At 38.8% G+C, this 15,675-nt stretch overlaps 1 protein-coding gene across 1 annotated transcript in view; it reads right to left on the minus strand.

Moving 5' to 3' along the window:
- Window positions 1-15,675, minus strand: part of DCHS2 (dachsous cadherin-related 2) — a 190,054-nt gene that overhangs the window by 77,146 nt on the left and 97,233 nt on the right. The window contains exons 4-7 of the mRNA XM_025185469.2: window positions 7,970-8,206; window positions 3,896-4,912; window positions 2,267-2,454; window positions 1,113-1,212 (exon numbers count right to left, since the gene is read on the minus strand). Coding sequence (XP_025041254.2) covers window positions 1,113-1,212; window positions 2,267-2,454; window positions 3,896-4,912; window positions 7,970-8,206 — 1,542 coding nt within the window. The remainder of the gene's footprint in view (window positions 1-1,112; window positions 1,213-2,266; window positions 2,455-3,895; window positions 4,913-7,969; window positions 8,207-15,675) is intronic.

Consider the following 15,675-nt stretch of genomic DNA (forward strand, 5'->3'; position numbering starts at 1 on the left):
CGCAGCATCCATGGGCCAGATCCAATGGCTTGGTGGGCTGGATCCAGCCCACAGATCGTATTTTACCCAGGCCTGGTTTAGATGGTCCTTCCGTATGTTATGTATGATGATGACAGACAAAACAGATTTGTCTCTCTGATCAGCATTAAGGGATCAATCTTTCTCCTGCAGAAGACTAGGAGAGCTTTGTCATTGATTTTACTGTAATCAGAATCAGGTCCTATGGCATATTTTACCTCTTATGTGCAGGAGTTCTGTGGATATTTTTTACATTGCCAAACAGTATCAGGCAAACAATGTCAAACAAGCCTCACTGTTTACTCAGGCTACCTTTGGATCCCAGGCTCAGACTGTCATGAACTTTTCCTATAGCAGGAAGATTTTCAGTTGGACATGGGAAAGGAGAGATCATGTTCCCACTGAGATGTTAAACAGATGCTCATAATTATAAACTCTGTACTATGTGTGCTATTGGATGATTATGGTCTTAATCCTGGGGGGAGCTGCTGCCTTTAATTGAAGATTCTGTGACTTGCCATAAGAGCAAGTGAGTCCCCATAAAGAGGCAGAGAGTGATGGGAAGGGAGCTAAGTGCTCATGCCTCTTCAAATATTTTGGCATGATATATTTGTCATACGTATCCTGATTACTATATACATTGAAGCCTCTGCTATGGCAGCATAAAGAGATTCCAAAAATGTTTGTAAACATAGTCTTCCTTCAAAGTCCCTTTTCACTACCACAGTTGTATAATTGAGCCTTAGTCTAAATAGGAATCACATTCCATATGTTTAGTAAAATGCAGGACAATGTAGCACTTTAAAGACTAACAAGATGGTTTATTAGATGATGAGCTTTCGTGGGCCAGACCCACTTCCTCAGATCAAATAGTGGAAGAAAGTAGTCAGATCTGAGGAAGTGGGTCTGGCCCACGAAAGCGCATCATCTAATAAACCATCTTGTTAGTCTTTAAAGTGCTACATTGTCCTGCATTTTGCTTCAACTACCCCAGACTAACACGGCTACATTTCTATCATATGTTTAGTGGCTTCTTTAGTCCTATAATTATTTGATTATATTTTCTATGGGAATCAACAATTATAAATTCTTACCTGATGAAACTGAATATAACACTAAACCATTGTTTCCAGAATCAAAGTCCTTTGCAAACACAGTGGTGACAAGTGTACCTTCTGGCAGCCCTTCCAAAACCTGCCATCAGATAATGTTTATAAGAGCACTTTACATATTATAAAGGACATTGATGAGTTGTAACTGAATTCACACACCACAAAATAATTAAAGTAATTATATACTAAAACTTTCCATTCTAAAAATTTCAAACACATTGTTAAATAAATATAATTATAAGAAAACTCCAATAAAATTCATTTGTCTTTTCTTTACAGAAACCATTAATATTCCATTTTGAGTCTAAAATAAAATATGACATGCAAATTTAAAAAAATACCAGTATAAACTTCAGCTCCTAAGAATCCTGAAACAGTTCAAGTCCAACTGCTCATACATTCAGATATACCGGAGGCCAACTCCTGAGTGCCTTATCCAATTTTTACGTTATGATATTTAATACCATAATAAAGTAACAAATACATTAGATATAATTTTCTTTAACACCTTAAAATGTCAGGCTTTAATTAATCTGAATATGCTGTTCATTTAGGTCAGGGGTGGGGAACTTTTTTTGGGTTGGGGGCTACTGACCCACAGAAAAATCAGCTGGACGGCTGCACACAAGTGAGAAGCAGAAAAAACCCTCAGTGTGGCCCCCAAATGAGAAGGAGAAAGACATTCCCCTTGCACACCAGAGCCTGGGGGCCCCAGTCTAGTAGATTTTGTGCGCTCCAACTCCCCAGGGGACAGCTGGGGGGCTGGAGCACCAGCACAGGCTCCCTAATGCTGGGGGCCCTGAGCCTGCGGGGCCAGAACCAAGCAACCCAGAGCCCGCATTTTGTTCCTGGGCCTGAGGTTCCCCACCCCTGATTTAGGTTATGCTAGGGGAAATAGACAATGTAACTTTCACATGGAATAAAAGACACGTCTTACTGAGAGAATACACTTGATTTAATCATGACCATGTACCATTCAGAGCACATGTTTTTCATTAAACATAAAACGCTTGGTGCGAACAGAACTTTGGAAGGAAGTCTCAATTCAAGCTTTGTTGCCACAAGATGGTGCTCAAAACAAATCCTGTACCACTATGACTGACTGGATTAGAGTCACTGAAACAGTTACTACAAACCTTGATGGTCACTTCTTTTCCAGATGGAATTTGAGGAAAGTAAGGCTGATTATCATTGAGGTCAGCAACTAAGACATATGCCATTGTTGTGGCATTACGCCGTGGAGCACCATGGTCAGTTACTAGTACGATCAACTGGTGGTAGGTTTGCTGCTCATGGTCTAATGCAACCCAGTTTATAATTTCCCCTGTTGGACAAAGAAGATGAAAGAAAAAGGCACTGAGATTGTATTAACAAAATCCTAAAGTAAAATTATAGACATATACACTGCAGAGTATAAACGAACTGCTTGCATCATTTGATATGCCTACTATATAGAGTACTATTCCAGTTTATTAAACAACATTCTATAGAAACACTGAGTTAATCAAAGTTTATTTATATACCCCAGGGTTATATTCCACTCTTCACTGCACTTCGGATCCCACAAACTCATACAATGAAACAACATCAGCCAACTATGCAGGCTGGCTGTTTTAAAAGGAGCAGTCTGGTTTTCTCTGTAGGCTGGAGAACTTTTTAAAGTGCAGACTTTAACTGCTGGCCTTATCTTCACTGTGTTTCATGGTTAGGAAATTCTCAACAGAGACTCACTCTGGTGACCAGCAAATCTGATCTTCATCATACTCTAAGACTGGAGATCCCAGTGGGCAAATTTAATACAGGCTTCCGGACAGCTGTTCAACTGCATTCATGTTTTATCTGAGGATTTTTAGTATCTCCCCTGACCCTGTTTTTCAGATAGATGGACTTATAATACATTTTATAGAGCTACTCTGTTACTTATCTCCCTCTGTTTACCTTTAAACTTTTATAAGATTATACAAAACTTTACTTTGAAATAGTAGTTTTCTTTAGAGATGCCACATTTCCAAAGTAGAAGGGCCCTTCAACCCCTTAGGTATACACCATTTTACATGGTGGAAACTTAGACTGCAGATCTGTGTTGAAAAGCTGTCTCTCACTAGTCAGTGTATTCACAGTACCAGTGTTTCTTAAAGGCCTCCCCTTCTGCATGTCTTTCAGTATTTTATTCTATACTGCTAAAATATACTGGAGATAATAGCTAATACTGAGAGCATTCTGGGATTCATTTTACAGTGCATAACTTTTCGAGGACAACGTGTTTTTTTGTGATACTACTGATATCTTCAATTCACAGTTTTAATATATAACTAATTAATATTTTAACACATGTGCTTCCTTTAAAATGTCGCTATTCCTTTCATTCTTTCCTTATCGCTGATAATTTCCTTTCAATCTTACCTGACCAGTAGACAATTAAGAATTTTTTATATGATTTACTAAAGCAATTATTTAATACTCCTGAAAATTCTGAGATCAAAAACAAACTTATGAGTGAGTGAGTGAGTGAGTGAGTAAGCAAAGAAAAGCCATTACTGAGCTGAGAACAAAAGAAAAGAAACAAACCCTCTAGGTTATTCTACTCTTCATTGATTATTCCATCCCAGCTTTTTGCAGTTCTGAATTATGCATATTAATTATTCATATACCCTCCTGAAATAAGAGTTAATAGTTCCTGGACTTCACACATTACATTAATGCCTATAGAGTAACACTTCTTTCTAAAAGCAATAACAGGGAGATTATAACTCATAACATGCTACCTGTGTTAGAATTAATTTTGAAAAATTTTCCATCTGACAAAAGGAAATAGGAAAGCTGTCCATTTCTTCCTGAGTCTCTGTCAACTGCGGTGATGGTGCCAACCACACCTCGGGGAACAGGACTTTCCTCGACTTCAAAAAAATAAAGATCATGAATGAACATTGGAGAATTGTCATTTTCATCCAGGACATTAACTATTACCGAAGTACTTGCATTTTGCCCTGAGTTGTCCTCTGGGATGCTGACAAAGGCTCTAAAATTGTACATCTGTATAAATTCATAGTTCAGATGCTTCCGGATGTAAATCCAGCCGGTGTCAGGATCAATTCCAAATGCAGCAGAATCTGCGCTAGGCTCCAGGGAGTACACTATCTGTAAGGCAGTGTGCTGTGAAATTTGTGTGTGGGCTTGTACTTGCAGAATTTTGGCATTCAGTGATGAAGTCTCACTGACTTCTACTTGATATACCAAGTTTTCAAAAATCAAGGTAGGGCCCATCTTTTGCTCTTCAACAATCACTTTCAGAATTAATAAAGATCTCAGTGGAGGAGTTCCATGATCTTCAGCTGTTATAGGCAGAGTGTATTCATGCTGCTTATTCGTGAACAGAGTCCTGATGAGAGATACCACCCCAAGGCTTGGGTCAATGTTAAATGCATCTGACTGCCTGTTTGCAATAGTATATTTGATTATCCCATTTAGCCCACTGTCTTTATCTTCTGCATGAGCAATGTACAGAGCTGTGCCAGGAACTGTATTATGTGGTATAGTTATCTTATCAGAGTCTGTAAGAAATACTGGAGGATTGTCATTGACATCAATCACAGATATATTGACCTGGGTGCTACTGTAGACAGGGGAGCTGCCCAACTGTGACTGGATAGTAAGTACAATAAGAGACTGGGCTTCATGGTCCAGATGCTTTTTGGTGAGAATGATACCAAACTGAGGGTCAATAGAGAATCTTCCATATGGATCACCAGAGGAAATTTTGTAAGAGATCACTTCTAAAGAATCTACAATTGGGGAAAAAAACAACCAATTTAAAAAAAACATGCAACTGATAATCTGAATGCTTAATTCAATATTCTGTACAACATCTGTGAAGAATATGCTACAGTGTTGTTAGAATCAGCTGAACAACTATAACATTTTTACAGATGTTTTTTCTTTCCTGAGCTCTTTATGTTTCCCTGTTTATGTCCCTGGAGTGCTTCAATAAAATGAATACTATACAGGCTGCATCAGACTGCATATATTTTGTCCATTTATGAAATGCCTGACTTTCACTTCCTTCGTATGATAAACCTTTATAGAGAAAATGCTGCTGCTTTCTATTTTTTCCCCATTTTATAAAATATAGTAAAAACCTTTAATAATTATGTCATTTTAACAGAATAAATTTGTCTATGGGATCCACCATAGCTGAAACTGAAATACATGGCTATACATTAAGGCTATGTCTAGACTGGCATGCTTTTACGCAAATGCTTTTAACGGAAAAGTTTTTCCGTTAAAAGCATTTGCGGAAAAGAACATCTAGATTGGCACGGACGCTTTTCCGCATAAGCACTTCTTGTGGAAAAGCGTCCGTGCCAATCTAGACGCGGTTTTGCGCAAGAAAGCCCCGATCGCCATTTTCGCAATCGGGGCTTTTTTGTGCAAAACAATACCGCATTGTCTACACGGGCCCTCTTGCGCAAAAGCATTTGCACAAGAGGGCTTTTGCCCGAACGGGAGCAGCATAGTATTTCTGCAAGAACACTGACAATCTTACATGAGATCGTCAGTGTTCTTGTGGAAATTCAAGCGGCCAGTGTAGACAGCTGGCAAGCATTTGCTTTTGCGGAAAAACTTGCCAGTCTAGACACAGCCTAAAAGAATTGCATTTCACTGAGTTTCTCTAAATGCACAGTTATATTCAAGAACATTAAAGATTCCATTATAGTATGATTAGTAAGTATAATATTCTTTCCCATTCTTCTCCACCATTCCACAGAACATTCGCAGAGCCACTTGTTGGGCAAATCTGTAGTCCTGACAGGATACCTGTGGCCAATGCACTATCCTTCCATGGGGAAAAAGGGGGTGGATTCATGTACTCACAAATCTATGCAAAACCCTTATCCCTTGTTCTTTATATGAGGAACTCCATTACCAACATGGTATTTGAATTCCTTTTGCGAGATTCCTAAATCCCACCTCCACAATTTTCTGTAGAAGAGCCATACCAGTTAGGGTCTTCTGCAGCTATGAAGGATATAACAGGATTTGAGCTTTTTCCTCTCAGAAAATAAAGAATCAAATTAATTTAGAAAAACATTATAAGAACACCAGGATTTCTCCATTTAATTTGGGAAAACATTTTTCTAGATTCCCTCAAACAGTTTCACCTTACCATTGCTCTAATACACAGAATTGCTAACTTTTTCATAGTGTGGGCCAACCATTAACATAAAGATTGCCACAAGAATCTGGAAATGCATAATTGCACTGACCTCTTCTCTACCTACTTGGAACGTAACATCCACATTGCAACTAAAGCAACTGTTTATAAGAAAAAACAATAATGCACAGTATTCAATGCATTTTAACGGTCTTTTAGTGCAATTTAGCAACTGTAAATAATAAGGTGGAAGCAGTACTGCAAGTGACTTGCCAGCTCACCACTGATCACCAAGAAGTGCTCTGTGGACCATCATTATACAAAGGGAATTAAGTTTTAAACTTATACAAGCATTATGATTATGTAGTATTGTAATGGTGAACTGTCTTTTTAAGGCATGCATAGCTGTGTTCTGAAGAGATGCCAACAGGCAGGTGCTAGGAATCATCTGACCCAGCTGGCCAGCATTAGGTCACTCATTATGATGATCATCAGGCAGGAATATAGATGAGGGTCTCAACTCTTGGAGGGGAGGTTCCAGGAAAGAGTTGGGAAAACACTCTTGGAAGACTACAAGGAGGTGAGGGGCTCTGTAAACTCACCTATCCTAGGTGGAGGCCCTGACTATTAAGAAGGCAAAGGGTCCCACAGACCACGTTAGAAACAGGACTATTACTTTGCATTCTCACACAATGTGTCCTTTTTTGTGTGTTATACACAGATCACCGAGGGAAGGGCTAAGAGTTAATCTGGGTGTGGCTGATTATTTTCCCTACAAGCATGTCTGACATTAACAAAACAATGAGTTAAAAAAGAAAAACATAAGAAACAACGAATAGTCTAGCAGCACCTTAAAGACTCACAAAACATGTAGATCAGGGGTGTCCAAACTTTTTTCAAAGAGGGCCAGATTTGATGAAGTGAACATGCATGAGGGCCGACCATTTTGCCTGACATTCTTTGAACCATTAAAATTAAATGCAAATTAACTATTTTATGCAAAGTTTATTGCAAACAGCATACTTTTCATTTCGTCACATGGATGACAAATCTAAACAGGTGTTAAATCACTCTGCCTTTCATATCTGAAGGCCAGATGAAAAAAAAAATCCAGGAAGCTGAAATATATGTCAGGAACATTGTAAAGTACATTACATATTATTGGTAATAAAGGCTGTCTGTCAACTTTTAAGTTCAAAAAATATGAACAGGAACATAACACCAAGTATACATGTTGTGTCCAAATATATTTATAACTGATTTAGACCAACTGACATTAACTGAGATTTTACAATGTATTCATCTCAATACATATGGATTCGTTGGGGGCCATAAAAGATAGATATTGCCAAATTACCTGGGGGGCCATATTAAACCGGAACACGGGCCGCAATTGGCCCGCGGGCCGGACTTTGGACATGCCTGATGTAGATGGTATCATGAGTTTTTGTGAGAAAAACCGAAAATGGGTTGTCCCACAAAAGCTCATGATACCATCTACATATTTTGTGAGTCTTTAAGGTGCTGCTAGACAATTCGGGTTTTTTAAAGTTTTTTCAGTTAGAAACTAACTCAGCTACCCCTCCGTAGCTTTTAAAAAAGAAAGATAGTTTGCTTATGATTCAGTGCTAGTTACAATGAGAATATGTTGTAACTTGTCTGAATGCCATCTAAGTGGGCAACTTACTTAAAGGTTCCCTTGCTTTTACAGTTCCAACATGGCTGCCTTCAGGGACATCTTCCAGAACAGAAAAAGTATACCGTGACCTCTCAAATATTGCTGGTGCCAAAGTGGTCTGGAAGATGTTTACTGTGACAGTTGCATTAACAACAGAGGTAAGACCTCCTCCATCCCGTGCGGAAACAGTGAAGAACACCATGGTATGATCCAAGTGACTGAGAGTTGTTATCAAGTAAATAATTCCTGAAAATATAGAAAAAAAATGAATAATGAAGACACTGCGTTCATGGAATCCTATTCCAAATTTTAGCAGAGCACTCCAAAATGGGGAAAGGGTGGAATTTAAGTATAGTGGGAGACAGACTAAGTCGGGGTGGGCAATAGTTTTTGCAGAGAGGCCACTTAATGAATTTTGCTATGTGGCCTCAAGCAGGCTACACTCGCGCTCCCAGGGGAGTGGGGTTTGGGGCAGAAGGTGCAGAATCTGGGGCCTATCCTCCCATCAGAGTTGTCTAGGGCCAGAGGCTTTGAATTAAAAACATAGAAAACGGCTGCTGGCTCCCAGCACTACCATTACTGAATTGCCCAGGAGCCACCAGGGTTGCTGCAGCGATTTAAAAGGCTTGTGGCACTGGCCTTTGCCAGGGTAGCGCCATGACCAAGAATCATGAGTCATTTAAATAGGACCCTGCTGCCTGAACCATCACCTGGAAATCTGGTGGCTCAGGCAGCAGGATATAAATAAAAGGTGGCCAGATACAGTCCACAGGCCAGATCAAAGTGTTAGATGGGCTGGATCTGGCCTCTGGGCCATCTCTTGCCCATGCCTGGACTAAGTAGTACATATTTCCTTATTTTGATTGCATTTGAAGTAAATCCAGAACTTCTTCAGTGATTTCAGCAGAGTAAATTTGAACTCAGAGAAGGATCAAGGAGATCAAAGTTTGACCAATAACATTAACAACTCTGGAAGTGAATTAGAGAAAATAACTTGATTAATGTTAAGAGATTAATCCCACTTCATTAACAAAAAAGTTAATGCCACTTCAGAACTGCAAAAATGGCATTCTGTTCACAAACATTCTCGAGTAATACCCCCAAACAAATGTAAGCCACAAAACCCGTGGAACCCATGTTTGGACATGACAACAATCACTTGTTGGCTGATCATAACTTAAGGGCATGGCATCTTTAACTAGAAATTTATGAAATCTGTTGAACTGGCCAAATATTACCAATTTACTATTTTCCTTAAACTAAAGAAAATAACTGCCATTTGAAGGGCAGCTGTCTCTGGGAGCAACATTCTTCAAAATAAATCAATTTTCAGCATTTAACTCAGATGAAGGGGACTAATAGCACTAAATATATTTTATTTTGACTGCTCGAATAAGTATTTAATTACATGTATGATGCCTTTGTTAAATCTCCCATAATCTACATATAATTACAGAAACAACTTTTAACTTTAGCTGTGACAGGATCAGGTCAGAGGGTGGGAGTGAAGTGGGATTAATCTCTTACCAATTTTTCTTCTTACAAAAAAGTGTAAGAAGGAAAGTATGTGAGCCTTAGACTAAGTAGGTCTCATTTCCCTGCGTAAACTGGCAGGGGCTGGTCTAGAACCAGCAGGAACTTTCCAGAAGCAGTCTGGACAATCAGGCCAGTTAGAACACCTGGAGATAATAAGGAGTAGGGTTGCCAGATGTTTTCAACAAAAATACGGGACACACTTGACATTACATCACAATCTACATTACATCTTATTTAGAAAATACCGGACATTTATATCTTCTCATTTATATTTTCTCAATTTGTTTCCCAAACAGAAAGCTCAAATACTGGACTGTCTAGTTAAAAACCGGACACCTGGCAACTCTAATTAGGAGCCTTCCAAAGCAAATGGAGTCAGGCTAATTAGACCACCCGCAATCAAGAACCACTTGGGACTGGTTTAAAAGGGCTCTCTTTTGTTAATTAGGTGGCACATGAGGAGGAAGGAAAGAGTCGAAGTGCTGAGAGTGAGAAAGGTTTGGGTGAGAGCTGGGAGCTGCAAGGCAAGGAAGAGAGTGATAGAGGATCAGGAACCAGAGGGAACGTACTGGAAGGGATCCCAGTTTGGGGAAGTGGCACAGGGAAGTAGTTGTCTTAGGGTCCCTGGGCCAGAATCCAGAGTAACGGGAGGGCTTGGGTTCCCCCCCCCCCCCCCCCAGCCCTCCCCACACCACTACAGAGTCTGTCCCTGGATAGGGAGACCGGGACTACAGAGGAGTTTCACCACCACATTATGGACTAGCTTGTGATGAGTATGGCTAAATATGCTGTGAACCCTGCCTCTAGTAAAAAGAATGAGGCCATGTGTAGGGACACAGAGAGCCTCTGAGGCTGAAGGCTATCTTCCAGAAGCACAGGACCCATGGGCACAGCCACAGCTGTGCCAGAAGCACTACTTGCAATGTAAAAGACAGTAGCATGGGCATGCAGTCTTTTTTTGGGCTCTGCTTCCTCTTTACACAGTGAAAACTCCTACTGACATTAAAGAAAGTTTTTTCGAGTCAAGAGTTCAGAATCTCAGTAATAATGGTTATGTCTAAACATAATTTTCTATCAGACTTTCATAGAAGACTAGAGTGATTCTCTAAAATCAATACCTATAATTGTTTCATGAGATATTTCATGCTGACCATTCATCCTTTACAAGCATAGACATGATTTCTGAATTAATAAGCAACAATAAAAATAAAGGAATTAACTTTTAAAGTATATGGGGGTGGTTAGTGTACACGACATGAATGGAAATACCAATAGATACAGGAAAGTGCACTATATACCATAGTATAAAAGAGCAAAAAATATTATCAGGATATGTTTGTTGCATCATGAATTGCATGCAGGCACATTGTGAGGCACAAGTGACCATATAATACCTGGAATAATGGCACAGTAATTATGTTTTAGAATGCTTTTCTGCTTTTGATTTGGATAGATGGCTTTAATTTTAAAAATGTTTTAAATGTATATATTATGTGTTATAACTTATAACATAACATATCTTGTACATATTCTGCCTTAATTGTTAGTTTTAGTGGAGTTCAAGACCATAGATGAAACTCTCAAAAAAAATCACAAGTCTATTTCAGTTCAAATTTATTCATTTTTCCTATCACGATAATGATCTAGCTATGGGTAGAAGGAACCCCATTTCTGCTTATGTATGTCCTTAAATAAGTACAATTTGAACAAGAAAACTGCCCGGAGTCCAATTTAAGGATTTTTGAGGACGTTATTCATTGAGATTAAATATGGATTTATTAAGGAAAACTTTGTTAATGCCAGAGTACTAGTAAGTGTATAAAGTACCTCAAATGACCCAACCAATGTAGCAGAGTAAATATGTACAGGGTTCTATATATAAATAAACATCTATTAGGAAGATCACCATATCCCAAAGCCCTTTGTGGAAACCAGTGGAGGCAATAAGACCTCTAGAAAAATAGGTGTGTTTTTTAAGTTGAGCACTGGCTTCATAATTTTCTGACTCACAAGAAGGATATATTAAGAATTATAACAGGAGTTCAAGACTGACACTCAATCTGGTGGTGCACTTCATCAAATACAAATGAAATGAGACTGAAGTCACACCACTTTAGAAGGATTAACTATGACATATTTGCTTGAAAAGGAGAGTCAAACTGAATCACTAATTTGGGACAATGCATTAAATGGAAGAATGGAAAACACTTAAAATTAGTTTAAATATTCAAATATACATATAATGAACTTTCCAATTACACTCTCAGTATATTATAACAAACTGTCTCTTGACATAATTAAAATATATTCTAAAGAATGCTCAGAATTAAGGAAGAATGATTTCTACTAGTAAAAGACGACACAAAATTAGCAAAGATACAGAGGGATTCAGAATTATTATTGCTCAGTTTCTAACTCTTTACCAGATGTCATTTCTAAGAAGGAGCCTTCTTCTCTTTTGACTTATTGTTTTCCTTCAGACCATGACTGCATTTTACAAACAGCTCAGCAAAATGTTATTTCAGGGACATCAACTTTGGGGATTTCCATAAATAATTAGAGCAGCTGCAGCTTGAAAGGGTATTTATCATTTTCCCCACAGGTTAAATGTATAAACATGGATTTTATATTTTTTCTAATATTGTCACTGTCAGCTCACATCGAATGAGCATGTGTATATATTTTTTAGTTTTGACTAATTCACTGTTGAGTATTTTTGTGTGGAATAAGCCAATGAATAGTTAAAGTCTCTTTCATTGTAGGTAAAGTTAGATGTAAGTGAATAATGAAAAGGTTCTGGAGAAAGTGTTAAATATTGAAATTTCCACTCTCTGGGGAAGAATTTAACTTTGGTACATTCCTGAACAAAGGGTGATGCCTAAAGTTGCTTCCCTCCAGAAGCATTGACAGGATTTTAAAACAGAAATACCTTGGAATGAAATTTTTATCTTCTAATCTATATCAGCAGCAAATTGTAGCTCAGCTGTACTGATCAGAAGATACAGGAGATGAAGCCCAGATTCTGCCCATTCCCCAGTCTTCTCCCTTCCCTTACCTGCTCCAGGAAAAGAAGACATAAAGGGGTATAACAGTATTCAACTACGCCTATCCACCTTGACCAGATCTGTGCAAAATATGACCCACAGGCTGGATCCAGTCCACCAAGCCACCAGATCTGGCCTGCAGTGGGGCTCTGGAAACAGGAGGCTGGCAATAGAAGACCTGGTACAGGGGGCTGGCACTGAGAGGTTCTGAGGATGAGAGGCTGGCACTGGGGGGGGGGGGGGGGAGAGCTGGGTGCAGAGGACTCTGAAGTCAGTGGCTGGTGCTGGGGGATAGGGGAGTGGTGGGGAACTCTAGGGGTTAGGACTAGCACTGGGAGACTATTGGGACCGAGGCTTTTGGCAGACTGGTAACAGCACTGATTCAGGGGACGTTAAGAGCACTGAAAGCATTTTTCTTCAGAGTTGCCTATGCCTGGAGAAAAGTGCAAAGTGCTATATCTATTTAAGAGATGCAGCATGTCTATGATGGTTGGTACTGAAGGAGAGCAAAATCATGGCCCTAGCTGCTCTCTGTCCCTTTACATCTTTCCTCGCTCCATGCTGAAGGGAATCAATTAGCAAGAAGTCCCCGTGCTACCATCAGTGCTGGCACTGCAATTCTAACAGGCCACAGAAGTTAGGGTGAAGCTTCATACTTCTTCCCCCACAATGTCAACCAACATAAGGGACAGGCAGAATCTAACCCTTGTGGACAGGCCATTCTTGTGATAATTACACAGCACTCATTATGGGCCTGATACTGCTGTTCTTACTCTTGTTGAACAGCACCTTACTGCGCAGGTTGTCTCACTAGTTTCAGTGGAATTTCTATGGAGTAAAGCACTATTTTTCAGGAGAAAGGGGAGAGAATAGTGCCCTAAATATAAATCTCTAAGACACTCTTTGGCTCTTATTCCTCACCATCATCTTGTGTTCCATTCCTTTTGGACATCAAACCTGCCATGAGAATGTTATGGAGATAGATTTCCAAAGCAGGCCCCCAGACAAGAGCACATTTTGCTGGTTTTGTTAATGCATGTCTACATATTTTTCCCACTTATTGCTTTGGACAGTTACAGTCAACTTATTTCTCCATGGGCTCTTCAAGTAATCAAGTTCAAAATCTCAGATTAGAATGATACATTCAAATCATCCAAGAATAAAGGATGGTGTGGTGGAGGAAGCCCCCATGCTCCAGCAGAAAATATTTTGCTACAGCCTTTTTCCAACATAAAGCATTGACTTCCCTTTTACATCCTTATTTGCTGATGCATTAGCAGGGAGTGAGGTATCTTTGCCCATTTGTTCATTGGGTGGGGGATGTCAGGAGTGCAACCCCCTCTTTTCCACCTTTCACATCCCTACCAGAAACACAATCTGGGCAAGGCTGATACAGTTTCACAAGGCAGCAAGACAGCTTTTCTCATCCACATCATTTGGTCATTGTCTACAGCTATAAACTGCCATGTTTTGGAAACCAGCAACTTCTTTCGCTTGAAAAATGTCTTAAAATAAAACCTAACAAAAAAAGGAGAAACACTATAGTATCAATGCCCCTAAAAAAATCTTGGTTTCTGGCCAAAAAGTATTACTATTTATGCTTTCAGCTACCAGTAGCTAAATATGTTTTGTCGCTAGTTATCCATTGAAAGAGACAGAAATTGAGAATCTATTCTAACTGAACACACTGTTTTGTTTATAAGTTCACTTAATTATTTAATTAGCTCGCTATTTTTCCTCTTTGTTCACAGAATGTAAAGGAAATTCTCCACAAATAACCAAGATAGGAGTATTTAGCAGCAATCTTTCAGGTGAATTTGCATGCCATCGTGGCTTTAACCCAGACAGTATTTCTGTAGAAGATTCTTGGACTGATCTACTTATAAGAACTGACAGCTAACTCAGACAGTAAGCAGATGGCAGAAATGGTATGTATAGTACATTACCCAAATTCACCTTCAAATCTGGCAGCTTGAACCCATTACTTGATACTATGTAGGTCAATGCTCATCTTCCAATGACCTATTCAGAGTATGTTTTAACCTATCAGCAATGGGGCTTACGTACAGATTTGGCTGTTCAGTGTGACAGACCAGTTACTATGCTAGAGAAATTGGATAGTAAAAATGTGCAGAACAAGCAAACAGGAGGTGATTCCTTGACCAAAGACAATGATTACAAAATAGGATTCTTTGTGTAGCACTAAAAACATAGCTGCAGAGGAGAAGGAAGAGAAGGATAGTCCTTTATCTCACTTCTAGTTCATTTGACTCATGGCCTATTTTTGCTTCTCATATAATCTTTGAAAACCCAATTTAGCTTCCAGGTTTATCATTTCTTCTGCATTCAAAAATATGTGTTTTATTGAAGCTATTTTCTTGATAGCAACCATAAGAGCACACTGCAAAATACATTTTGTAAAGTACTAGCTTAATAACTATCAGGAAATAAAAGCTTTCTTGAAGGAATATACAATTTTGTTTTCATTCTATTTGCTATAAGAGAAATAGCTTTAACTTGAAATGATGTTTATAAAGCTTGGCAGTAAGGCCCTGTACCCACTGGCAGGACTATTTAATCACACATTTGAAAGGTCTATGTATTCTGCTGCTGTTATACCAGGCAATCCCTTATGTGCCAATCTCCAGTTAATCGTTTCCTTCCTAACCTACATGCCTATATGGAGAAAGCTTTCTACAACCTCTTCTGCCTGGGATTCTTGTGCTAAAATTATATTTTCTTTCTAATAAAAAAGCACACACATGTGGAAAATATCTAGATGTATAAAATTATAGGTATTGGAACAACAGGTGCTTAATTTATGGAAATCTGTATCAAAATGTTTTTGCTATGATAATAATTCAATATAAAAAATATGAAACTAGGAATAAAGAAAATGTCATTTTGATCTGACTAGTCTAACATGCTGTATACAAAAGGGGCCGGTACTTGGATGCTTAAAAAAGGAGTCAATATCCATCTATATATGTAGTCTAGACAGCAGCAGATTATTCCTTGAAACATGACACTATTTTAGGCTACTGATAAACCAGATATTATTCATCAATGCATTGCCATTCTAGTGGTACAAATTACAATGTTTCCAGCAAAGCAAGAGTAGGGATAATACAGGCA

This window comes from Pelodiscus sinensis, chromosome 5 (assembly GCF_049634645.1).
Source record: "Pelodiscus sinensis isolate JC-2024 chromosome 5, ASM4963464v1, whole genome shotgun sequence".
Taxonomy (NCBI): domain Eukaryota; kingdom Metazoa; phylum Chordata; order Testudines; family Trionychidae; genus Pelodiscus; species Pelodiscus sinensis.